The following is a 25,155-nucleotide window of genomic DNA, read 5'->3' on the forward strand; positions in this document are numbered from 1 at the left end:
AGTTTAAACACACACCTGTGTGTGTGTGAGTGCAGTTTAAACACACACCTGTGTGTGATACAGTTTAAACACACACCTGTCTGTGTGATACAGTTTAAAAAGTGACTTTTATAGTCGCATGTCGCTTGAGACTTTTAGTCCATACACTTTGCCATGCATGGGATACGCATGTGTGTGGACGTGGAACACACGTGTGTGTGGACGTGGAACACACGTGTGTGTGGACGTGGAACACACGTGTGTGTGGACGTGGAACACACGTGTGTGTGGACACTGCTCTCATCACAAAGGCACAAATCATAAAAGCCTATGGCTATAATTTCATTCTAATGATGTTGCACATGAGTCTGTTGTGAGGAGCAGTGCAGTGTTTCCACACAGACAGACGCTGGTTTGGACTCTGAGGATGACAGTGTGTTCTGTCTGTTCTCTCCTTCATCACGTCTGCCTCTCTCCTCATTCGCTCATCTCTCGCTCCCTGACAAACTGCAAACATGTCAGTGTGGATTTTATTGTTTCTTCTAGTCTACATGTGAAGAGTTTTGTTACAGCTTCACTTTTACACACAGTAGAACTTAAGCTACGTACCTACCGCGTATTCGGAAGAGGTCAGGCAACTTCATTTCCTGGCCCCATTAACCAGACTCCACACACCACAGCCTCCTCCTCTCTGTCCACGGAGCGACCGTTAGAGGAGGAGAACAGGAGAGCAATGAGAGTCGTGTCTTTCCTCTCGCTCCCAAGATCAGAACGAGTGGAAAAGTTCAGTGTCCCAAATCAAGCTCTTGTTTGTTCGATGTAGCTCCTCTCTCGTTTAGTCATTTTTTTTTAGTCATTGAAAACATCACATTTTTGACCCATTTTTCATGATGTCGTTGCTCACTTCATTGCTCTGGTCACTGCAGCTTAAACACTTGATTTAACTTTGGTTAGACCCGGACTTATTTCTGTCATGGATCCAGTTGATGCTTAAACTAAAGTTGAAGTTAGATTCAGTTCAGGATTTCAGCATAAGGACGAACTGGAGTTGTATTGTGTTTCATTCACACATTTAACACACAAACCCTGTAGGCCGAGTTCTTCTCTCAAACACAAAACACTCCCAACTTGTGATGTCATGTTTTAGATTAGAAAGCGCTCCTCTGTGTTTTTAAACTCCATACACCTTCACTAGAATCATCTGGATCATTTCAGCCTGGAATTGCCAAAGTCTACTGAACTAAAGGTTAAAGGAGCTGTTATCTTGGAAACTACTGCTTCATGACATCACAAGGTGGAACAAAGCAAACATGTGTGAAACAAAACACAACTCCAGGTCTGTATTTGAGGAGGAAACAATATTATAACATGACTTAAAGGGTACAAGAGTCAGTATAATATATAAACTAATCAGAATACAGTGTAGTACAGACCTTTTAAATTGTAGTTAAACTTTTGAAGCCCATATATTTGTAGTCCCACCCCAAACGTGTTAGTTGTGTGTGTGTGTGTGTGTGTGTGTGTGTGTGTGTGTGTGTGTGTGTGCATTCTCTGGGGCTTAAAGAGAGTCCGGTGTGGGTGTCTCAGGTGAAGTTTGGAGGACACGTTCTCATGTTTAAATGTGGCCAGAGATATTTTGGAGAGGCTCCCAGCTCACAGTGTGTGCATAACTCTCAACACCACGTCTGGACCAGGACCCTGACACAGATCCAGTTACACTACAATGTGATTCATAATAAACCAGGACTAGACCCGGACTAGGGCAGGGTTAAACCAGGACGAAACCAGGACTAAAACAGGACTAAAACAGGACTAAAACAGAACTAAACCAGGACTTAAACAGGACTAAAACAGGACGAAACCAGGATTAAAACAGGACTAAAACGCAGGACTAAAACAGGACTAAAACAGGACTAAAACAGAACTAAAACAGGAACTAAAACAGGACTAAAACAGGAACTAAAACCAGGACGGGAAACTAAAACAGGACTAAAAACAGGACTAAAACAGGACTAAAACAGGACTAAAAACAGGACTAAAAAGGACAGGACTAAAACAGGACTAAAACAGGACTAAAACAGGACTAAAAGGACAGGACTAAAACAGGACTAAAACAGGACTAAAACAGGACAGGACTAAAACAGGACTAAAACAGGACTAAAACAGGACTAAAACAGGACTAAAACAGGACTAAAACAGGACTAAACAGGACTAAAAACAGGACTAAAACAGGACTAAAACAGGACTAAAACAGGACTAAAACAGGACTAAAAACAGGACTAAAACAGGACTAAAACAGGACTAAAACAGGAGGACTAAACAGGACTAAAACAGGAAAACAACTAAAACAGGACTAAAACAGGACTAAAAACAGGACTAAAACAGGACTAAACAGGACTAAAACAGGACTAAAGCAGGACTAAAACAGGACTAAAACAGGACTAAAGCAGGACTAAAACAGAACTAAAACAGGACTAAAGCAGGACTAAAGCAGGACTAAAACAGGACTAAAACAGGACTAAAAGCAGGACAAAAGACTAAAACAGGACTAAAAACCAGGACTAAACCAGGACTAAAACAGGACTAAACCAGGACTAAAGCAGGACTAAAGCAGGACTAAACCAGGACTAAACCAGTACAAAAGCAGGACTAAAGCAGAGTTAAACCAGGACGAAACCAGGACTGAACAGGACTAAACCAGGTCTAAAGGAGCTCTGTACCAAGACTCAACTAGGACTAACCTAGAACTAAATCAGGTCTGAACCAGGACTGAACCAGGACTAAAACAAGACTACACCTGGACTGAAACAGAACTAAAGCAGGACTAACCTTGAACTAAATCAGGACTGTTTGGACTACACCAGGACTGAAGTAGAACTAAACCAGGACTAAACTAAGACTAAAACAGGACTACACCTGGACTAGAGCTTACAGAAATAAAGCACTATATCATAAGAACTTAACGAGGAAAACAAAGACTAAACCAGGACATAAACCAGGACTGAACTGGACTAATGTTAAGGTTAATGCAGACGTCACTGTCTTCTTGAAAAATAAAGCAGACTCAACTAAATTAGAACTAAACCAGGACTTAAGTCGTTACTACCACTTCCCAAACCATGTGGAGTTTGTATGTTTGAAATCTGTACAGGTGAAGAACAATTTGATTCAATATTTGACTTGACTAAAGTTGTTGTTTCTTTTTGTTTCCAGGGTCTCCTAGTGGCAACCATCTTCTGCTTCTTCAACGGAGAGGTGAGAGGACGGGAGGGCATCTGACACACTGATACAGGGACGGGAGGGCATCTGACACACTGATACAGGAGGACGGGAGGGCATCTGACACACTGATACAGGGGACGGGAGGGCATCTGACACACTGATACAGGGGGACGGGAGGGCATCTGACACACTGATACAGGGGACGGGAGGGCATCTGACATAGAGATACAGGGGGACGGGAGGGCATCTGACACACTGATACAGGGGACGGGAGGGCATCTGACACACTGATACAGGGGGACGGGAGGGCATCTGACACAGAGATACAGGGGACGGGAGGGCATCTGACACAGAGATACAGGAGGACGGGAGGGCATCTGACACACTGATACAGGAGGACGGGAGGGCATCTGACACAGAGATACAGGGGGACGGGAGGGCATCTGACACAGAGATACAGGGGGGACGGGAGGCATCTGACACACTGATACAGGAGGACGGGAGGGCATCTGACACAGAGATACAGGGGGACGGAGGGGAGGACGGGACGGAGGGCATCTGACACAGAGATACAGGGGACGGGAGGGCATCTGACACACTGATACAGGGGGACGGGAGGGCATCTGACACAGAGATACAGGGGGACGGGGCATCTGACACATACAGGACGGGAGGGCATCTGACACAGAGATACAGGGGGACGGGAGGGCATCTGACACAGAGATACAGGAGGACGGGAGGGCATCTGACATAGAGATACAGGAGGACGGGAGGGCATCTGACACACAGTATGGGCGAGCGTATCTGTGTGTATCTATTATAAATGCAGTGGATGAGACACAAAGGAGCACTGTGAATGGGCCGTGCATTATTTATTGCAGGTGAGCAGAGGACGGGGGGGGTTCATCATGTCGTGGTCTCAGGTGGAGAGCAGGGACCTTTAAAACTTTCACAGGAGAGTCACTGTTTTTGAAAGAATGAACAAAGAAAACCCACATGTTGAACAAAATCATGTTACACTGTTTTCTGCTCTTCTAACGTCGTTTCCACATCCCAAACAGACCTGGAGTTGTGTTTTGTTTCATTCACCCATGTTTAACTCACAAACTGTGAATATTTAAGATGAAAACACTCATTTTCATCTTGTGATGTCATGTGGTAGTACAGGAGGTGCTCCATAATCTTGACTCGAATCATTTCACAAGCAAGGACTACACTACAACAATGGAATATGATAAACATGTGGATAAACATGTGGATAGATGCGATGTCTGGGGAGACACTCAGGGTAGAGATACAATCCCCCCCCCCCCCCCCCCAAAGATGACGTCTTTGGACTGAAGGATGGGCGGAGGGAGGGGGTCGAGAGAGTTGATGCAGACGGTGTTGTCGGGAAAGGCTGTATAAACAGGACTTCTGGGTAATTGAAGATGTGGTTTAGATAAACTGTGGTCGGCTGGAGAGGAGGGTGAGGTGTGGTCCAGCTCCTGAATCACAGTTAATCATATTAACTAGGGTGACCGGGGGGGGGGGGTTTATTTTTTTTTGAACGCGTATTGTGTATTACAGGCGGGTAGTAATTACACATGTGTGAGTCAGGATTAAACCAGGTCTAAACCAGGACTAATCTTGGACTTAAGAGAGAAAACGCCGAGCAGTTTGTCCACAAAGCGCGATCAGGCAACTGCCGCGTTTACCTCCGTGAGGGGCGGAGCTGAGCCCGTCCATTCTTCTGCGTCACCTCCGAACCCGTCCTGACTGTGAGTCCTGTTTCAGTTCTGGTTTAGTCCTGTCTTAGTCCTAGTTCAGTCGTGGATTAGTCCTCCTCTTCAGTCCTGGAATCAGTCCTGGTTTAGTCCTGGGTTAGTCCTGGTTTAGTCTTAGTTCAGTCCGTGGTGTAGGCAGCGCAAAAGTTTGATATAATCACGGGTTAACAGGCAGGTGTAGTGTTGTACTGCAGGTCTCCAATGGACCCGTGCAGGACTCTGCGCTGTTGGGTTCCATTACAGAATAAATGAATCTTCAGTTCGTTACATACAGAAGGAGGAAAATAACAAAAGGATGACAGCAGCAATAAGTTTTAAGAAGGATGTAAAAAGGGTTGCACCTGTCCTGTCTGAAAAAGTGTATAAAGTTTGTGCTGAGGTTTTACAGCCTTAAAACAGATAGAATAATTGTAAAATATAAAGTTGATACTTCACGGATTTCACCTATTGCGGGTTATTTTTAGAACATAACCCCGCGATAAACGAGGGACACTGAACTCTCACCTCACAAACTGTGCACATGGACTCACACTTGTCCCCACCACCAGGATGGAAAACAGAGAATTTCTTGTACAAGTCATTGTTAAATGCACTTTTGCGCTTCGGCATGTTGCAGACTGACCGACTGTCCTTCTGAGTCACAGAGAACTACGAGAGACTCAGTTTAATGAACGGTACTGAAAACCAGGACATTTGCATCACTTTATTAAAAAACCCAGACGCCCCGGACATGACGCAAAATACGAACATGTCCGGGGAAAAACAGACGTTTGGTCACCATATATTAACTCCAGTTCCATCCTGGAATTGCCAATCTCTACTCAACTAAAAGGTTAATTAGCTGTTAACTTGAAAACTACCACTTCATGACATCACAAATGGTAAGTGGTCACTTAAAGCACTTTAAATCAAAATCAAATCAAATGTATTTGTATAGCACAGTTAAAACAGCCAAAGGTTACTACCAAAGTGCTGAACAACATTTACGGTGAAATAAAACGTACAAGCAAATCAAGCAGAATAATCATATTAAAATAATAACAGCAGGAAGGTGTCATGGTGTCTCTTACCAACTTTGGGCAAATGCCAAGAAGAAAAGGTACGTTTTGAGCAAAGACTTAAAATGCTCCAGTGACTGTGCAGTTCTAATGTGAGCACAGAGAAGGTCCCATTTTCTGTTGTTCTCAGTCTGGTTCTGGAAACAACCAGGAGGTGCTGGTCTGCAGAGCACAGACCTCTGGATGGGACACGGGGCTGGAGGAGTTCAAACAAATAGGAAGGTGCCATTAAGAGTCTTAAAAACAATCATTCACATTTTTTAATGGATTCTAAAATGTACAGGGAGCCAGTGCAGGGATTTAAGAACAGGAGTGATGTGGTTCCTCCACTTCCTTCCAGTCCACGTCAAGGAACCACTCACACATTCATACACATATTCAAACACCAGTGTACACAGACACTGGGGGCGAGGTGGGTTAAGGGTCTGGTCAAGTGGTAAAGGAGGGAAACAGGGGCAGATTTTTGACATTCAAATGTCTCTTATTCAGAAACTAGAGGAACTATTGAAATAAGTAAAGTATCAGAATGTAGGAAAGAGTTACACTCCAACAGGGTCAAGTTAAACCTGTGATATTCTTTCAAGTTGTTGACAAAAAATTTAAAAACCTCATGTCGGTAACGGAGGGAATGAAATATGCAGCACTTTTTGGGCAATAAATCCAAACAGTGATAACTCTTGGTTCTCACTTCCATATCCTTAACAAACTGGTTTGAATATTTGCTTCATATAGTTTTCTACCATATGGTACAAGATTAGGTTGAAAAACCTCTGACTTTTTGAGTCATGAGATTTTTTTATTAAGAAAGGTCATGGTAACGAAGGGAAAATTGTTCAAACAAGTAGAAGGTGCAGGATTTTACATAATTTGTCAACTTTTTTCTTCTGAATACTTTAATATTACTTCAAAATGAAAGGAAAGTATTTCTATAAAATATGTCAGTCCTTCCAAGCTAATTTTTATCATTTTATTTATTTATTTTTTTTTTTAAATCCTGTACCTTCATCAACAGTTCAAAGATGGAATAACACGAGATATGATGAAATACATCCATTTATTGACATGATTTGCAGGTCTTTGAAATTTGGGAAATAATTTTTGTTCCATGTTTCATACATGGTCTGTTTAAAACATATGGAACTTTAGAACCAAAAATGGTACAGAAAAAAGGTCAACAGTTTCATAAACTAGAGTACATATGTATCTGTTCAATACATTTTTATATCAGATGCATTAACTTGAATTTTTGACCTTGCTGTTTACTTCTGCTTGACCGGGCCCTTAAGTGTCTTGCCCAAGGACACAACAACAGCATTTATCTGTGTGACCTGGAATACCAGCCCCAACCTTCAGATCAGTGGATCTAAAGGTCAACAAACCAAACCAGCTGAGCTCCTGTCACACTGAGATGGAACATTTGGAGTTTTGGAGATGTAGACAGACTATAAAAGTTCCTCAAATATGTGAATGAAACAAAACACAACTCCAGATTTGTGTTTGAGGAGGGAACAACATTATAACATGACTTAAAGCTCAAGAGTCCATGTAGTGTGATGTAGACCCTTTATGTGCTGATGTCCTGTTCTGTGTTGGTCTCCAGGTGCAGGCGGTTCTGCGCAGACACTGGTCCCAGTACCAGCTGCAGTTCTCCAGCGTGGGGACCCACTCAGACGCCCTGCGCTCGGCCTCCTACACCGCCACCTCCATCACCGAGGTCCACACCACAGACGCCCAGGGGGGGTACTGCCTGGAGCCCCCGCAGACAGAACTGAACGGAAAGAGCTGTCCCGAAGACACCTCCCTCTACCGCCACGATGGACCCTTCAACTGAAACAGGGGAGGAGGAAGAGAGGAGGAGAGGAGAGGAGGAGGCATGATGGACCATTCAAGTGAAGAGGAGGAGGAGGAGAGGAAGAGAGGAGGAGGCACGATGGACCATTTAACTGAAGATGAGGAAGAGAGGAGGGAGAGGAGGAGGAAGCGTCAGTCTGCACACAGAGAGGAGGGGGACGATGATGAAACTACCTACTCTGCAAGGCAAATGAAGGACTATTTACACGAGATTCAACGACACCCACTGAATCTATATTCAAGCACTGAATAAGCACTAAATATACATCTATTTTAAAGGTCAACTAGGGAACTTGCTTGTCTCCATGGAGATGTCGTTTCTTTGCATGGAATGTTCCACAGTAGGGCCTTAAACACATCTGCCTTGTATTTATTATTTTAGATAATACTTTATTGCAATGGTGTAGTGGAAATTTTTTTAAGTGTTGGTAAGCGATTCGTGACGTCATCGATGTGATGAATCCCACCTACACCCCCTTAGTCCTGGTTTAGTCCTGGTTCAGTCCTGGTTTAGTCCTGGTTTAGTCTTGGTTCAGTCCTGGTTTAGTCCTGGTTTAGTCTTGGTTTAGTCCTAAGTTCATCCTTGTTTAGTCCTGTTTTAGTCCTGGTTTAGTGCTGTTTTAGTCCTGTTTTAGTCTTGGTGTAGTCCTGGTCCAGTCCTGGTCCAGTCCTGGTCCGTCATGTCTCAGGTCTCTATAGGACAGTAGTGCAGATATCATAAGTCTATGCAGGTTGTTTTCATCATTGCTAGTAGCTCCAGTTCTGACATGAAGCTACTTTATATTTGTTATTTTTTATATCTCACATCAGGAGAAGTGGGTGGCCGGTGTACCCAGATCATAGATCCGAAATTTGTTTCGCAATGAAAGAGCAGCTCCATCACACAGACACAATTCAGTGTCATAAACACACAAACAGTGGAACAAAGACTTCTGATCTTCTGCTCGTCATTGCAACTCAAATTTTATGAATGAAGGTCCTTGTTTAGTTTCAGGACAGACCGGTGTATGAAGGCGTGTTTGAGACTGAGCCTGTTAAAGTGTGGACACAGCACATGTGTGGATAGTAGCAGCACATACTCTGTGTGTGGAACACAGCGACACCAGGACTAAAGCAGGACTAAAACAGGACTAAAACAAGACTAAAACAGGACTAAAACAGGACTGAAGCAGGACTAAACCAGGACTAAAGCAGGACTAAAGCAGGACTAAAACCTGACTCCAACAGGACTAAACCAGGACTACACCAGGACTAAACCAAGACTAAACATGGACTACACTGGGACTACAGAATTACTACACCCAACTAAAGCAGGGTTAAATCAGGACTAAACCAGGACTAAAACAGGACTAAACCAGGAATTAAGCAGCATTAAAAAGAGGGTCAGAAAAAGTCCACCCAGGGGTTGGCCCACAAAACGGTTTTTATAACTCAAAAATACTGTGAAACACATGAATTACTTTGTGCAGACTTGCTTCTCCACAGATCTGACCATTGACTCGTCTCCAGTGTGATAATTAAGTTTATTTCCATACTGTGAAATAATCAAGGCAGCACCTCCAAGGAGACAAGCACGTTACGGCCCCTCCACCAGAAAAGTGACACAGTGCACCTTTAACATCACCTTTAACACTCCCCCCCTTTTCGACTCCTCTCAGTGCCAACGTTTCACTTTCCGCATGTTTTAAGTTCACATTTTCGGAGCCCAATAAGTGCCCACCTGCACTTGACCAGAAATGAAGAGAGAAACGTCTTCACCTCTAAATCTGAATTTTCTTTTGCTATAAAAAAGCCAAAAAATGTCATCTGAACTTATCATAACTCAAGCAGATGCGGTTTGGAGAATGAAGTCCCCCAAAAGTACGGCTCGCAGACTCTTCTTAAACCAACTCAGAATCACTTTTGGACGTTTATATTTTAGCATTTTGATGGAATTTCAAAAGACCTGTTCGGGGTTTTTTTTCTTCTTCTTTATTTTTTTCAGTGCAACCTGCCAGATCAAACACCTGCCTGCCTCAGCACAAGAACTCTGGTGAAATTGAAGCACAAATTTCACTTGCGTAGAGCCACTCGCCTGCAACGTTTCATCTAAAGAGGAGACCGCCTACAGCTTTTGAGCGGAACGTTTCAAGTTCACTTCTGTTTCTTTATTAAGGCTCATCTCTTCTCTCTTCTCTTCTCTTAACCATTTGTACAGTTTTATCAGAATACGTTTTTGTGCAATAGTTATTCTTCCTTGAACTCAGCTAATTATTGATACTTTGCAGTGACATCACGTCGGGGGTGTTCAGCATATGTGTGTATGGAGGGATATTCAGCAGTTACCACGGTGACACAATGCACACATTAGTAAACACAGCCTGATAAGGTTTAGATTAGACGAAAAAATACAAAATTGATTTAAAGAGCACATTTTCAGGAGCCTGTGGTCAGTCCGAGCGTTCAGTCCCAGATTAAACCTTCCAGACCTAAAGGCAATTTTAGTAAATTTTTCCTTGCCTGGATTTTTTTCTTAATTTTGTTATTAAAACGCTCCCTTTTACCCCCTAATGAAGTGTTAAACATCTTTTTTTTTTTTTTTTTAAGTACAACCTGTTATTTCCACAGTCTGCTTCTGTAGTTGTGTCATATCACTGAAATTAAAAATTATAAGACCAGAAATACAAATGAAAAAGGAAAACACTCTTAGAAGCTTAATTTAGGGCCTTAGCTACAAAAGTGCAAAATATCAAGTCTGTAAGTCAGAGGTCTCCAACCTGTAGCTCTCCGCTCCCTTCCAAGTAGCTCACCAAGGGATTTCTGAATTATACGTATTGTACTGAATAACTCAAATTTGATTAATTACCATTGTTAATGTGTTATTTTGAACTTTGTGTTCTAATAACTGAATAATGATCTTAGGTTTTATAGGCGTCTAACTGTACAACACTAAGACTTGTCCTCTTATATCCACTCAATTTTGTGTGACCACTAAAATGAGCTGCTCTCCAGCATTTTCGTTTTGTGAAAGTAACTCATTGGACTCAAAAGGAGATCTCTGCATTAAGTAAACAAAAAAAGATCCTAATAATAATAAATAATAATGCATTATTTTTATACAGCACTTTTATGGACACTCATAGACGCATTACAGATCATTATTCAGTCACTCCAGACCCAGTGGTGGTAAGATACTATTGTAGACTGACGGAAGCGAGGCTGCCAATCTGCACCACCAGTCCCTCCGACCACCACCATCACTCACACACACTCCACTTTCATATTAGGCAATGTGGATGAAGTGCCTTGCCTAAGGACACAATGACAGCTTTTACGACTGCCGGCCTACTGTGGCACCTGATTTTCCCAGTGTCTCCCATCCAAGTACTAACCAGGCCCGGCCCTGCTGAGCATCTGAGATCTGATGGGAAAAGTTCCTATTGGACACTCATTTTCCCTACACTCGTCCTATCCTACGTCCCTGTACTCATAATAATGCCGAAAATATGCTCAGAAAGTCGCAAGTCTCAGCTTTTCAAGAGAAAAAAAATACATTTCTATCTTTTATGGTTGGAAAGTTATATTCGGTTATATACAGTAAATATTCCGAAGTATCATGTACGATACCTTTGGTCTGGAAGGGTTAATATTTAATAGATCTAGATTTAATAGACAGAGCAGTCCCTACAGTTAGCATCACACCCTTGGGGAACGAGGATGACATCAGCTGCAAAGTATCAATAACAATCAAACTTAAGGGTTCACTACATGGGGCACTTGCAGATGCTTTTCCTAGCATGAAATGTTCCGCCGTATGGCATTAATCTAATCTATGTTGCATTCATTCAGTTCATCTTGTCGTAACCGCTCAGAATGACCTCGAAAAATATGGTTTGTGGGCTGCGTCTCCACAGATCTGAACCTGGTCTTGTAACTCCTCTCCACATTTAGATTAGATTTAGATTAAAGGGACAGTTCAGAATTTTGGACATAGGACCTCATTCCCTAGTGAGCCAGAGTGCTGTAGATGTGTGAAGACACTTTTTTGAAATATTCCATCCAGTCCTTGTATTTGCAGAGGTCACTGGTGCTAGGCTAGTGCAAGTCAATGGCCATAGTTAGCCTGCCACTAAAAACAGTCTTACCCACTCCACAAAACACCCCAAACAAATCTATTATTACACCAGACTGTCCATGTGAATGAAACTAACTTTACATCACATGAATCGTCACATGTTGAGGACTATTTTCTCAGCAGCAGCGGAGTTTTACTCTGCTCTAGTTGTGATAATATGAACATAGCCATAACTGGAACAGGCTTCTTCATGTGCTCTATGTGTCGCTATGGCAACTGCAGGTAAACAAATAATTACAGAGCCAGGTGATATTAGTCCACCACTGCCGAGCTTTCTATCAGGAAGTACAACTCTCTACTGCTGCTCAGATAAATCCTTCAAATGCAAGGTTGGTTTTACTTCTAAAATTATTCAACACAGACATTCACATGGACAGTCTGGTGTAATAATAGATTTGTTTCGGGTGTTTTGTGGAGTGGGTAAGACTGTTTTTAGTGGCAGGCTAACTATGGCCATTGACTTGCACTAGCCTAGCATCAACGACCTCTCCAAATACAAGGACAGGATGGAATATTTCAAAAAGTGTTTCCACATATCTACAGTACTCTGGCTCACTAGGAAACGTCCTACGTCCAAAATTCTGAACTGTCCCTTTCATGCCATACTGTGGAACATTCCTGGATAAGCAATGGCATCTCCATGGAGGAAACTCGTAACTCTTTTGTGATTGGCTCTCGGTTAAAAATTGGCCAATGATGTTCAAATTTGGACTAAGGTCAATTTTGCAAGTAAAATCTGACAAAATTTATTTTAAAAAATCTGTTGCAGTTTCTGGAGCTAAGGCACTTGATATAATTTGTATTTATTTGAAACAATAAGATGAATCCTAGATGCCACTTTGAGTTATATTTTCTTCTGTTTTTGTCCTTATTTAGTTTTGTCTTATTTTAGTTAAATGGTAAACTTAATCCCGCATTTAAAATATAATCTTTAATCGTGGACGTTTATTTTCCTTGACTGAAAAAGCAGAAGACGTGGCCTTATATCGAGCTCTATATTCACCATAGCCCTATTGCTGCAACATAACTTTAGCCAGTCACCTCACTCACCTGATCTAAAGCTCCTATATTCTCATCAACTCAGCTTTAATGTTCCACAGTAAAGCTTTAACCTTGTTCTAATGCAGTGTCCTCCTCAAAACCGTCCCTGGGGTTTTGATTATGCTTCATCCCAGATGATGAGTGGATCAATTTGGCGCGAGATTAAATCGAGCAAGTTTAAATCGCTATGGCAACGGTCTTAATTTTTCATCATTCTGAAACCGCGTGGACATTTAAGTGTTTATTTGACAGAAAATCAAAAATGAAGTTATGTCAGCATGTATTTATTGAGTTAAAATATACTGTAAAATGGCAGTAATGTAAGACACTACAGGAAAAAACATTGTAATGTTTTTTAGTTTTTCATTTTTCTTACAAATTCGCCAAAATCACCGCGATATTAGCAACGGTGAAACACCATTGTTATGGTTCCAAATGTCGCGACAGGGTCAGCATAGTTTAGACCTGGTTCAGTCCTGGTTTAGTCCAGGTTTAGACCTGGTTTAGTCCTGGTTTAGTCCTAGTTCAGTCCTGGTTTAGACCTGGTTCAGTCCTAGTTTAGTCCTTTTTCAGTCCTAGTTCAGTCCTGGTTTAGTCCTGGGTTAGTCTTGGTTTAGTCCTGGGTTAGTCTTGGTTTAGTCCTGGTTTAGACCTGGTTCAGTCCATATATAGCGCAAAAGTTTGGCATCTTCGCTCATTTTATTTTATTTTTTTTTGTTGAGAGCCTTTTAACGTGCTATAATAGTCATGTAATGTTTTACATTTTAAATGCAGTAATATTGTAATGTAAGAAATGACTTTGAAATGACAGTAATAAGTCATAATAATAAATAACACATTACAGTTTTGACGTAACTTGCCCAACAGTGTGTAGAATATAGGAGCTTTAAAAGAATTCCATATTTGACATTTGACCCTATCCACTTGGTTGAGTCCGGTCCGTGCCCTGTTCTTATAAAGCGTCTTCTTATAATGTATTTTTGTATTCTTTTTGCTGGTGCCAATGATCTTCTATACAGTCTGTGTAACCTCTATAGTGACAGTCACAGCAGGTCAAACATATGAATGTACAAATGTAACCTTTAGTGCTGCACATTCCTCACACGTGTTTTTCTGTTGCTCATTCTTTACAAACATTTCGACTCGTGTGTCTGTACAAACGCATGGAGCTACTGTAAGTTTGGTACTAAACAGGAATCACAAAACACTGCACCGAAAAGTCTCTCCAGCTAAAATGACTTCAAATTTGAATGTACGTTTTGCATTGGAGGAGTTTGGACAATGTTTATTTACTTGTTAACGTTAGATTATATGACTTAATACAACAGATTTTTTTTTTTTTAAATTTACATTACTGGCTGCTGCTAAACAAAAAAAAAAACAAAACAAAAAAAAAAAATGCAAGTAAGTGAGCTGGACAACAACAAAAAAAAATCAAACATTTAAAATATATATATATATATATATATATATGAAAATTTCAACTCAACCAAAAATGAAAAATTTCTATGGAAAACAAAAATACCATATATTTGTTGGGGTGGGACAAGATGTAATTTACCCAAAACAAGACGAGACACGAGACTGGATCTACAAGAACAAAACAAGACGAGATTTTGGCTACGTTCAGACTGCAGGGCTTAACACTCAGTTTGGATTTAATTTAATTTTTTTTTTTTTAAATCCAAGTTTTCTGCAAGGCATTCACATTTCTAATTAAATTGTGGAAGTCGCCTAAACATAAGGACGCAGCATTGAGCACCTGGAGATTTTAAAGTTGCTGTCGTACCAGAGCCAGAACAGAATGTACAGCTTACAGTTTTTTTCAAGGCGCAATATCAATAATGTTGAATTCTTTCATCTATTTGTGCTGGATTATAAATCGCATTAGGTGAATCAAACGGGCGACACTTGAGATTGATCCTTAGCCCAGTCATCCACAATCCATCGGCAGATCGTGGTGTAATTCGCCCGCTGTTGCCTCCCTGTCTTGGTGAATGTTTATTATGAATTTGAATGTGGGTGGATCATTTAAGTCTGTTTTTTTTTACGATTTACATAAACGAAAATTAAAGCCACATGACTCATTTGCATAAACTATAAGCGCTGATAAAAAACAGATCGCTCTTTGTGCGCTGATGCAGTTCAGCTTCTGTCGGACCAAAGGACACGAGTCAGTGGAGGTCAGTTAGCACGACCAGAATCAATACATGAGGTGCACTGTTGATTTTTGAGAAAATTAAAGGATTTTAATTGCACCTTATAGTCCCCAAAATATGGTATTTGTTTTGAGAAGTAGATTGAGAAGGAGAAGGACAAGGTTTTTGGCCATGGTGTTTTGTGGGACAGCGGCAGCAACGTCCGTAGAAAAGAAACGTGTGGGTGCAGAGTTGCAGCCAAGAGTGGTGGGACTGATCTGTGCTTCACTGCTTCACTCACACGGAGTTCAGACAAAACTTTTGTATGACGAGAAGGACGTTTGTGTACATTTGTGAGCGTCTGCTTGTACCACTCTCGCAGGAGGAAACATGTCTTCAGCAAGTGCTTGTTACCGCACAATAGTGGGATGAATGTGACCTGACCGTTCAGACTGAAGTCGCATGTCAAAAGATCAGATTTGTATCAGAATTGGAGCACATATCCAAGTGGCCTGGGTCACATTTGAAAAAATCAGATCTGTGTCGCTCAGACTGTCATTAAAAGATCAGATACAGGTCATGTAGGGGTGAAAAAATCAGATTTGGGTCACTTCAGGCTGCAATCTGAACGTAGCCTTATACATTCTTTACAAATAAATAAACTGCGCAGTCTAGTTCCCAAATTTGTCAAATTTTTATTTCATATTTTTACTGTCATTGTAAGACTGCTTTTGGGACTACAGCTTTTCAAAAACTGTAACTCACCAGTACTTCATTTTGTTATCCAATCCAAGCGTAAAATTGTGGGGAAAAACAATCTCATGGCAATTTAGTTTCGTGAGATCTTGTGGCACGAGATCTTGTCCCATCCCCAATATTTCTATGTAAAAATGAATAAATGAATTGAATGTAGTTAACACAAAAAGTTGAAATGCTTTACCCTGCATTTTTTAATAAAATAGAACTAAAATTTAAATGAAAAAAAAAAAAAAAAAAAATCTAAATTCTGATTCCAAATTGTGCTGAATTAAACATCGTCCAAACTACTCAAACCAATATGTATCATTAGAATTGAAGTGTTTTGCTCGTCAGCTGTTCTTGTGCAGTGTTCCATCAGGTCTCTGTACATAAAAGTCGCCAAATCGTACTGACGATCATTTTATAATTTGCTTTTGAATATTATGGGATGCATGGAGTGAACTACAGGGCATTTAAAGGGAAGGGTTATAGAAAAAAAGGAGCAGCCACAATATTATAACCTCCAGCAGTACTAGTACTTGGTCTAAACCAGGTTTAAAACTGGACTAAACTAGGGAAATGATTAACCAGGACTAAACATGGACTTAACCAAGACCAAATCAAGTCTAAAACAGGACTAAACCAAGATTAAAACAAAGAAAACCATTTAAGAAACACGTGTCTTTAATCCTGTTCTGTTTTTGAGGTGGTCATAATGTTGTGGCTGGTCTGTACAGTGTTTCTATGGCAACAATACTCACTTTTCTTTGTAAATATTTCTGTAAAGTGTCTGTGTGTTTGTGAGTGGACACTGGAAGAACCACAATCAAACCAGTTTAAATCACTTGAGTTCAGTAAAACAAAGAAAAACCTGTTCTTACTGTGAGTGTGAGGGCTTGCATCTCCACAAACCTGACTCTTATTTGGCCTGGAGGAGGAGGACTTCTTCCTGCCTGTTTCCATGGAAATTGTTGTGGAAATGTTGCGATGGGAGAGTGAAGTGGTGATGTCACTTCTGGGTCCATCGACAAACTTCACTGATTTAGAGTTTTGTTTTTGTTCTTTATTCATCAAACAAGAGACAGTTTCATTTAAACACAGTGGATCAAAGTGTCATCAGACACGTGAGTAATGTACAAATAATCACAACACACGAGTATCACTGTGTGTCTCCACCTGCCTCATGCTCTTTCCCACACCACACGTCCATGTTTAGAACCGTGTAATTACTAAATAATAATTACAATAACTTTTGAAAGAGAGGAAATTGTTTTGATTGATTTGGATGTTTTCAATGCGCCGATGGACCTAAAAGTGACATCACGCTGACCTTCTGCACAGAGCTCCACAGTGAGTGCCGCCCTCTGCTTCTCCAAGTACACATGAAGTACATTTAAGTACACATGAAGTACTTTTAATACACATGAAGTACTTTTAAGTACACATGAAGTACATTTAAGTACACATGAAGTACATTTAAGTACACATGAAGTACATTTGTCTACACATGAAGTACATTTGTCTACACACGAAGTACATTTGTGTACACATGAAGTACATTTGTGTACACATGAAGTACATTTGTCTACACATGAAGTACATTTGTGTACACATGAAGTACATTTGTCTACACATGAAGTACATTTGTGTACACATGAAGTACATTTGTGTACACATGAAGTACATTTGTCTACACATGAAGTACATTTGTGTACACATGAAGTACATTTGTCTACACATGAAGTACATTTGTCTACACATGAAGTACATTTCCCCTTCATTTTCCTCACACAGTTTCTGATGCACATTAGTATTAGTATTGAGTATTAGTATTAGTATTAGTATTAGTATTAGTATTAGTATTAGAGTTAATCAGTTGTGTCATTATTGAACACAAGAAGCATCATTGTATGTTTTGTTTCTTCACACATTTCACATTTGAAATGTGTTTTGTGGATTTAAAACAGCAGTGTTATGAATAGGAGTTAGCACACAGCTGCTTAGCCCCGTCATATCTTTGGACTCTTAATATTTCATTTTTGTGGGAGTGTGTGGGAAACATGAATGGAAACTGTGCTTCCAGAAGCAGAGTGGACACTGAAGTGAGCAGGACTGTGGAGCTCCATCCTCTTTCACACTATTATACCAAATGTATCTCCATGGAGAATGTTCCAAAGTATGATTTGAACTTTTTGTTTTCATGGAATCAGCAGGAAAGCTCTCAGAAAGTTCCACACTGTAGCTTTAAGACGCTGATGTTTGGTGGTGAAAGTGCATGTCTGTGTCCTGTTCTGTTGTTTTGTGTAAGAGCTGTTGACACACTGTGTTTGGGGCTGTGGATCCTCCGGGACTTTAGTTTTGATGAACATGTGTGGACAGATCCGTCAGTGTGGCATTAAGTGCATGTGCACAACTGCACAATATTCTGGTTTAGTCCAGGTTTAGGTTTGGTTTAGTCCAGGTTTAGTCCTGGTTTAGTCCTGGTTTAGGTTTGGTTCAGAACTGGATCAGACCCAGGGTTAGATTTATGTCCATTTTAGTCCTAGGTCAGTCCTGGTTTTGTGTTGGTTTAGTCCTGGTTCAGACCTGTCGTAGTTTAGTCCTGGTTTAGTCCTGGTTTAGTCCAGGTTTAGTCCGTGTTTTTCGAGGTTTGTTCCCAGCCTGTCGTGTGGACCTTTTTGTCATTAATCCATTACAATCACAAATGCAAATGAAAACAGCAAGCTGCAAAACACTCATGAAAATAGAGATGTTAAAATTCATCTCAGGTCAAATCATCATTTATTATTTAAACTACAAAAAATATATATTTTTTCATTTAAAATTCAAACAAAATCTTCATCTTTAGATCATTTGAAAAGGGAAAAAAGTCCTGGGTTAGTCCTGGGTTAATCCTGGGTTAGTCCTGGGTTAGTCCTGGTTTAGTCCTGGTTCAGTCCTGGTTCAGTCCTGGTTCAGTCCTGGTTCAGTCCTGGTTTAGTCCTGGTTCAGTCCTGGTTCAGTCCTGGTTCAGTCCTCTTCCTTCAGCCTGTCCAGTTTAGTCCTGGGATAATTGCTTTGTCTGTGAAATGTTCCATGTGTATTTTAAAGCGTGTTACTTCTGTATTTACATGTGAATATTCAAATCCTCGTGTGGTTTGGTCCTGATTCTGGAGTCTGGAGTCTGATTGTTTGTGTTCTAAAGTGTCCTCTGTATATTCTGTATATTTCTATGTCACAGAGATTCTATATTTATCTGAAAGAATAAAAAAGCACAAGAAGCACGACTCTGTGTTTATTTCACTTTAATCAGGTTTGGTTTAGACTTTGTTTAGTCCTGGTTTAGATCTGGTTTAGTGCAGGTGTAGTCCCAGTTCACTCCTGGTTAATTAGTGGCTGAGTCCTGGTTTAGTACCAGTTAAGTCCTGGTTCAGACCTGGTTCAGTCCTGATTCAGTCCTGGTTTAGTCCTGGTCCAGTCCTGGTTTAGTCCTGGTTCAGACTTGGTTTTATCCTGGTTCAGTTCTGTTTTAGTTCTGTTTTAGTTCTGGTGTAGTCCTGGTTTGGTCCTGGTTTAGTCCTGGTCCAGTCCTGGTTCAGTCCTGTTTTAGTTCTGTTTTAGTCCTGTTTTAGTCCTGGTTTAGTCCTGGTTCGGTCTGGTTTAGTCCTGGTCCATTCCTGGTTCAGTCCTGTTTTAGTTCTGATTTAGACCTGGTTTGGTCCTGGTTTAGTCCTGGTCCAGTCCTGGTTCAGTCCTGTTTTAGTCCTGGTTCAGTCCTGGTTCAGTCCTGTTTTAGTCCTGGTTCAGTCCTGGTTCAGTCCTGTTTTAGTCCTGGTTTGGTCTGGTTCTTGATGTAGAACATTCTTATACGTTTCTTTAGAGTAAATCTCTGTTGCCTGGAAACTGGACTGTGGCTCTTTAAAGTCCGGATCAAACGAGTCAGGTTCAAATCTCCATATCCTCACTCGCAGTTTCAATTATCACCGAGCACAAAACAACAACAACACATCATATATTTTTATCACAACAAGGCTCTGTGGTCTTTCCTTCTCCATGAAACAAAACAGATTTTTACTCTAAAACTGCACATGTGAAACAAATAAACAAACAAACAAACAAACAGCTCTCATCATCATCATCGGGAACATTTACACTTCACATTTAGAGACAAGGTTCAGCTGCTCAACATGTGTGACTGGGCAAGTCCTGATTTAGTCCTGCTTTAGTCCTGGTTTAGTCCTGGTTTAGTCTTTAGTCCTGCTTTAGTCCTGGTTTAGTCCTGCTTTAGCCCTGCTTTAGTCCTGCTTTAGTCCTGGTTTAGTCCTGGTTTAGTCCTGCTTTAGTCCTGCTTTAGTCCTGCTTTAGTCCTGGTTTAGTCCTGGTTTAGTCTTTAGTCCTGCTTTAGTCCTGCTTTAGTCCTGCTTTAGCCCTGCTTTAGTCCTGGTTTAGTTCTGCTTTAGTCCTGCTTTAGTCCTGGTTTAATCTTACTTTAGTCCTGCTTTAGTCCTGGTTTAGTCTTGCTTTAGTCCTGGTTGAGTCCTGGTTTAGTCCTGGTTTAGTCTTACTTTAGTCCTGCTTTAGTCCTGGTTTAGTCTTTAGTCCTGATTTAGTTAAGTCTTGGTTTAGTCCTGCTTTAGTCCTGCTTTCATCCTGGTTCAGTCCTGGTTTAGTCCTGCTTTAGTCCTGGTTTAGTCCTGGTTTAGTCCTGCTTTAGTCCTGGTTTAGTTCTTGTTCAGTCCTGCTTTAGTCCTGGTTTAGTCCTGGTTTAGTTCTTGTTCAGTCCTGCTTTAGTCCAGTCAGATCCACAGTCTGGAGCACAGACTTGATCCCAGTCAAATGAAGCTCATCGAGGCTTGCAGTTATAGGAGTGAATCTGGATCCAGTTCCATATTAAGAACAGAAACCGTGAAATAAAAAAAAAACCCGGATCACGTCGAGCGGGTTAATACGAACATTTAAGACCAAAATGTCGAGACTCAACAGCAGCAGGTTTTTCAAAGTAAAGTCAACTGGAGCCGGAAAGCTGCGTCCTCTTCCTCCTCTTCCTCTCTCTCTACCGCAGAGAGACGATTACCTCATTTATCCCTCCTCTCTCTCTTTCCCCTCGCCCTCTCTCCCTCCCTCTGTCTTTCTTTGTGTCTTTCCGTCCTTCTCTCTCTCTGTTCTGGTCAGTACGTTCTCATTAGACTTGTGATAGTCCCTTCCTTCACCTTCCTCCCTCCGTCTCCTCCTCTGTCTCCTCTTCTCTCTTCTGGATTCTCTGTAGATTTGTGCTGGTCACCGGAGCGTAGCAGGCACCTCTGGGTCATTATAAATTCCTGCGGTGATGCGGTGCAGTGAAGGCATCGCGCACCGTTCACTGGTAATTGGACAAAAGCAGAACATGTCAGCAGGAGTCTGAAGTACAGACTGGTCCCTGAACGCACCAAACACAACACGAGGAACACGCAGGGATCGTACGCTTTTTATGTACCGTATTTTCCAAACTATAGGGCGCACTTAAAAGCCTTTCATTTCATCAAAACACAACTGTGCGCCTTATATATGAATTTATTGGGGTGTCTTAGGCTACGTTCAGACTGCAGATCTGAGATGAAATCCGATGTTTTTGCACATTTCCAATTAAATGTGACTTGTATGTGATCTCCAGTGTGAACAGTAAACGGCCCAAAAGTGTCCCACATGTGACACTGGAGACACGACAACGTCAACCGCAGCGAGCGTCTCTGTGTTTACAGAAGTTGTCCAAACATGGACGCAGCATTGAGCACCTGGAGATTTTAAAGTTCCTCTCGTACCAGAGCCAGAACATGAACAACTTACTTGTTTTAAGGAGGAGATTGAGAAGGAGAAGGACGAGGTTTTTGGTCGTGGTGTTTTGTGGGACAGAACGTTGAAAGGAACGTGTGGATGTGGAGACGGAGCCAAGAGTGGTGAGTGGTGATGTGCTTCACTTCAGTGACACGGAGTTCATTAACAATTTGGGTATGACGAGAAGAACATTTTTGTACATTTGTGACGTGTAGGTGGGATGAATATGACCTGACCATTCAGACTGAAGCCGCATGTCAAAAGATCAGATATGAATTGGTTTTAGGACCACATATCCAAGGCTACATTGACCCAAATCCGATTTTTTCACCCCTATGTTCCTGTATCTGATCTTTTAATGACAGTCTGAACCACACAGATCCGATTTTTTCAAATGTGACCCAGGACACTTGGATATGTGCTCCTAAAATCGATACATATCTGATCTTTTGACATGTGACTTCAGTCTGAACGGCCAAAGCGCTTTCATCCACCTACACGTTATCAACAAGACACAAACGTCACTATTCTGCACTGAAGTAGGAGAAAATTGTTAATGAACTCTGTGTCACTGAAGTGAAGCACATCACCACTCACCACTCTTCTACGTCTGCGCATCCACATGTTCGTTTCAACGGACGTCGCTGCCGCTGTCCCACAAAACACCATGGCCAAAAACCTCGTCCTTCTCCTTCTCAATCTCCTCTTTAAAACAAGTAAGTTGTTCATGTTCTGGCTCCGGTACGAGAGGAACTTTAAAATCTCCAGGTGCTCGATGCTGCGTCCATGTTTGGACAACTTCTGTAAACACAGAGACGCTCGCTGCGGTTGACGTTGTCGTGTCTCCAGTGCACATGCGGGACACTTTTGGGCCGTTTAATGTTCACACTGGAGTCACATATAAGTCAGATTTCACAAAAAAAATTGGAATTGAGTGTTCAGCCCTGCAGTCTGAACCTAGCCTCAGGCTGTCATTAAAAGATCAGACATAGGTCACATGGGGCCAAAAAATCGGATTTGGGTCACTTCAGGCTGCAGTCTGAACGCAGCCTATGTACGACTTTAGTAAAGTACAAAGCCGCTCCACTTGCAGCATTACAGCTCCCGTAGTCAGGAGCATCAGGAGTAATACATACTGTGATTCCTTTTAATATCAAAATGCACCTGGCTGTTCTAAAGTGAAAGTGTGAGCTGCGTGGGAGCAGTGGATGAGAGAAGGAGAACATACATTCACCAAGACAGAGAGACAGGATTATTAGACAGGGATCTGCCAACGGATCGTGGACGCCCGGACCAAGGCTCAGTATCAACTGTGGCTTTTATCAAGACCCGAATCATCACTGAACTGCCAGGGAACAGTAACAACACTGACTCGGATAATGACGAGAGGGATGTGGACGCTGGAATCACACAACTGTTATCTAACTGTTGTGTTTAGTTTAATGTGCCTTATTATTATTTGATTTATATGTGAAAATAGACCATTCAATGACAGAGCGCCCTATAGTGCGGAAAATGCAGTAATTGGTTTTATGCTGTGTTCTGTTGTGCTCGGGACTCAGGGAAACCCACCTCCACCTCGACAAAGTGCAATGGAACGGAAAATCACACCAGGCTTCTGAACATGTAAAAGTCAAACTGCTATAATTGAGGCACCATAGTTAACGTTTACAAACAGACTCGATTTATCTTACTTTAACTACTACGGATGTAACAATAACCGAAATATCGTGGTATTGTATCGTCAAAACTTTCACAATAATACCGTGGCGCGTCACAATATATCGAATTAGAAATTCCTTTGATTAAATACATGGTTTTATAGTAACAATAGCTAATAAACATCAGGAACTACATATCCCATGATTCATTTCAGTGCAGACAACATGAAGAAATATGTTTTTACTTGAATTTTTGGGATTATGATGAAGACAATTTACACCAAAATCTTGTCAGAGTATTTTAAAAGAAAAAAAAGTGTCATATCTAGAATGATGTGAGTCTCTCCAAAATATCACAATAATCCCTGTGATAGAAATTAAGATTGTTGATTCAGTCTGTCTTTGTGTAAATGAATGTGATTTCTACCTGAAACCCAGACAAGTCATGTACATGTGTAAAGGTTCATCAGACAACTGTCTCCTCCTTCAGGAAGCCTTTTGTTGTCCTCAACTGTATGTTAATTTAGTACCAGCCTCTGAAACCAAAGTCACTCTGCTTTGATAAGTATGTAACTTGTATTTCTGTATAAATCCTCAGAGCTCAAATGCTCTGGAGAGATACATGGGCAGAGACTGGGAGGTACGGTGGGAGATTTAGTAGGGACTGTGCTGGTGGAGAGAGGCTGTTGGGCTGTGGCCAGGGCAGGCAGAGGCCCTGTCCTTATCTGCTGTAACAAGAATAAACCTTGGTCTATATTTCAAAAACTCATCGGGCTTCGCAAGTGGATTCATTATTTATCTTCAACAGATATATAATTTTTTCCATAACATCCCTATTGACTACATAAAACAAAATAAACATTAAACTTCCAATGCAATTCAACATATTTACAACAGATGTCAGGGGAACTGACTCAGATTTATCCACTACCGACATTCAATAAAACACAGCATTATTCCAACTTGTTCTAAAGTTCATACTGTAAAATACCAAATAATATCCGTGACATTTATTTATTTTAGTCACTTAACAGACCAGGCTTTTATTTGAGACCTTCCTCACAAAAATCTTGCTTAGTAAAACTGAGGCTAAACTGTGTGTTTTGTTTTAAAAACATTATCTACTGTCCCACATCATTTTTTTTTTTTTTTGGCAACTTTAGTTTAAACTCGGTCAATCTGCAGCTTTCTGCTCATAACTGTATAATTCTAAAGGCCTGTTCAGACAGCGACGTCAAAGTGTCCAGTTTATGTGTAAAGTCCATGTCGACGGGCATCTAGGGTGTCCTGCTTTTTGTGGCACGTCTTCGGGCAAATCTGGTGTTGACGCGGATCTTGAGTTTTCTGAGAAGTTCTTCAGAAGTTGAAAATGCTGAACTTTTCGTGTCAGAGGCACAGTGTCAACCAATCAGGGACGAGTATCCAGGGACGTAGCAACATTATTATCAGGAAAAAAGAGAAAGACCCGAGAACCAGAGCGGCAGCCATAAACATATAAATGTACACGCAGCAATCACCAAAGCCATCACAAGGACTACACCAGGACCGGACCAGGACCAGACCAGAACTGGACCAGGACTAGACCAGGACTACACGAGGACGAGACCAGGACTGAACTAGGACTAAACCAGAACTGGACCAGAACTAGACCAGAACTAAAGCAGGACTAAACTAGTGTCAGCATGTCATTAGCGCAGTATAAATATATTCACGCCGCAGCTGTCGAGACGATTATTTCTGCTGATGGTTTTATGTAATAAATACACTGGTCTGGTCTGACATCATCAGTCTGGGCAT

At 41.3% G+C, this 25,155-nt stretch overlaps 2 protein-coding genes across 3 annotated transcripts in view; both read left to right on the forward strand.

Annotated features, from left to right (window-relative positions):
- The window catches only part of calcrla (calcitonin receptor-like a), a 125,930-nt gene extending 114,020 nt beyond the window's left edge, over positions 1-11,910 (forward strand). For both annotated transcript variants that reach the window (XM_055147977.1, XM_055147926.1), the window contains 2 exons: positions 3,193-3,234; positions 7,626-11,910. In XM_055147977.1, coding sequence (XP_055003952.1) covers positions 3,193-3,234; positions 7,626-7,856 — 273 coding nt within the window. In that variant the 3' untranslated portion in view covers positions 7,857-11,910. The remainder of the gene's footprint in view (positions 1-3,192; positions 3,235-7,625) is intronic.
- The window catches only part of LOC129408942 (uncharacterized), a 39,395-nt gene continuing 22,141 nt past the window's right edge, over positions 7,902-25,155 (forward strand). Inside the window, exon 1 of the mRNA XM_055153810.1 lies at positions 7,902-8,062. Within this exon, the coding sequence (XP_055009785.1) occupies positions 7,902-8,062 (161 nt within the window). The remainder of the gene's footprint in view (positions 8,063-25,155) is intronic.

This window comes from Boleophthalmus pectinirostris, unplaced genomic scaffold (genome assembly GCF_026225935.1).
Source record: "Boleophthalmus pectinirostris isolate CB_2022bp ecotype Guang Dong unplaced genomic scaffold, ASM2622593v1 HiC_scaffold_1, whole genome shotgun sequence".
NCBI classification, from domain to species: domain Eukaryota; kingdom Metazoa; phylum Chordata; class Actinopteri; order Gobiiformes; family Gobiidae; genus Boleophthalmus; species Boleophthalmus pectinirostris.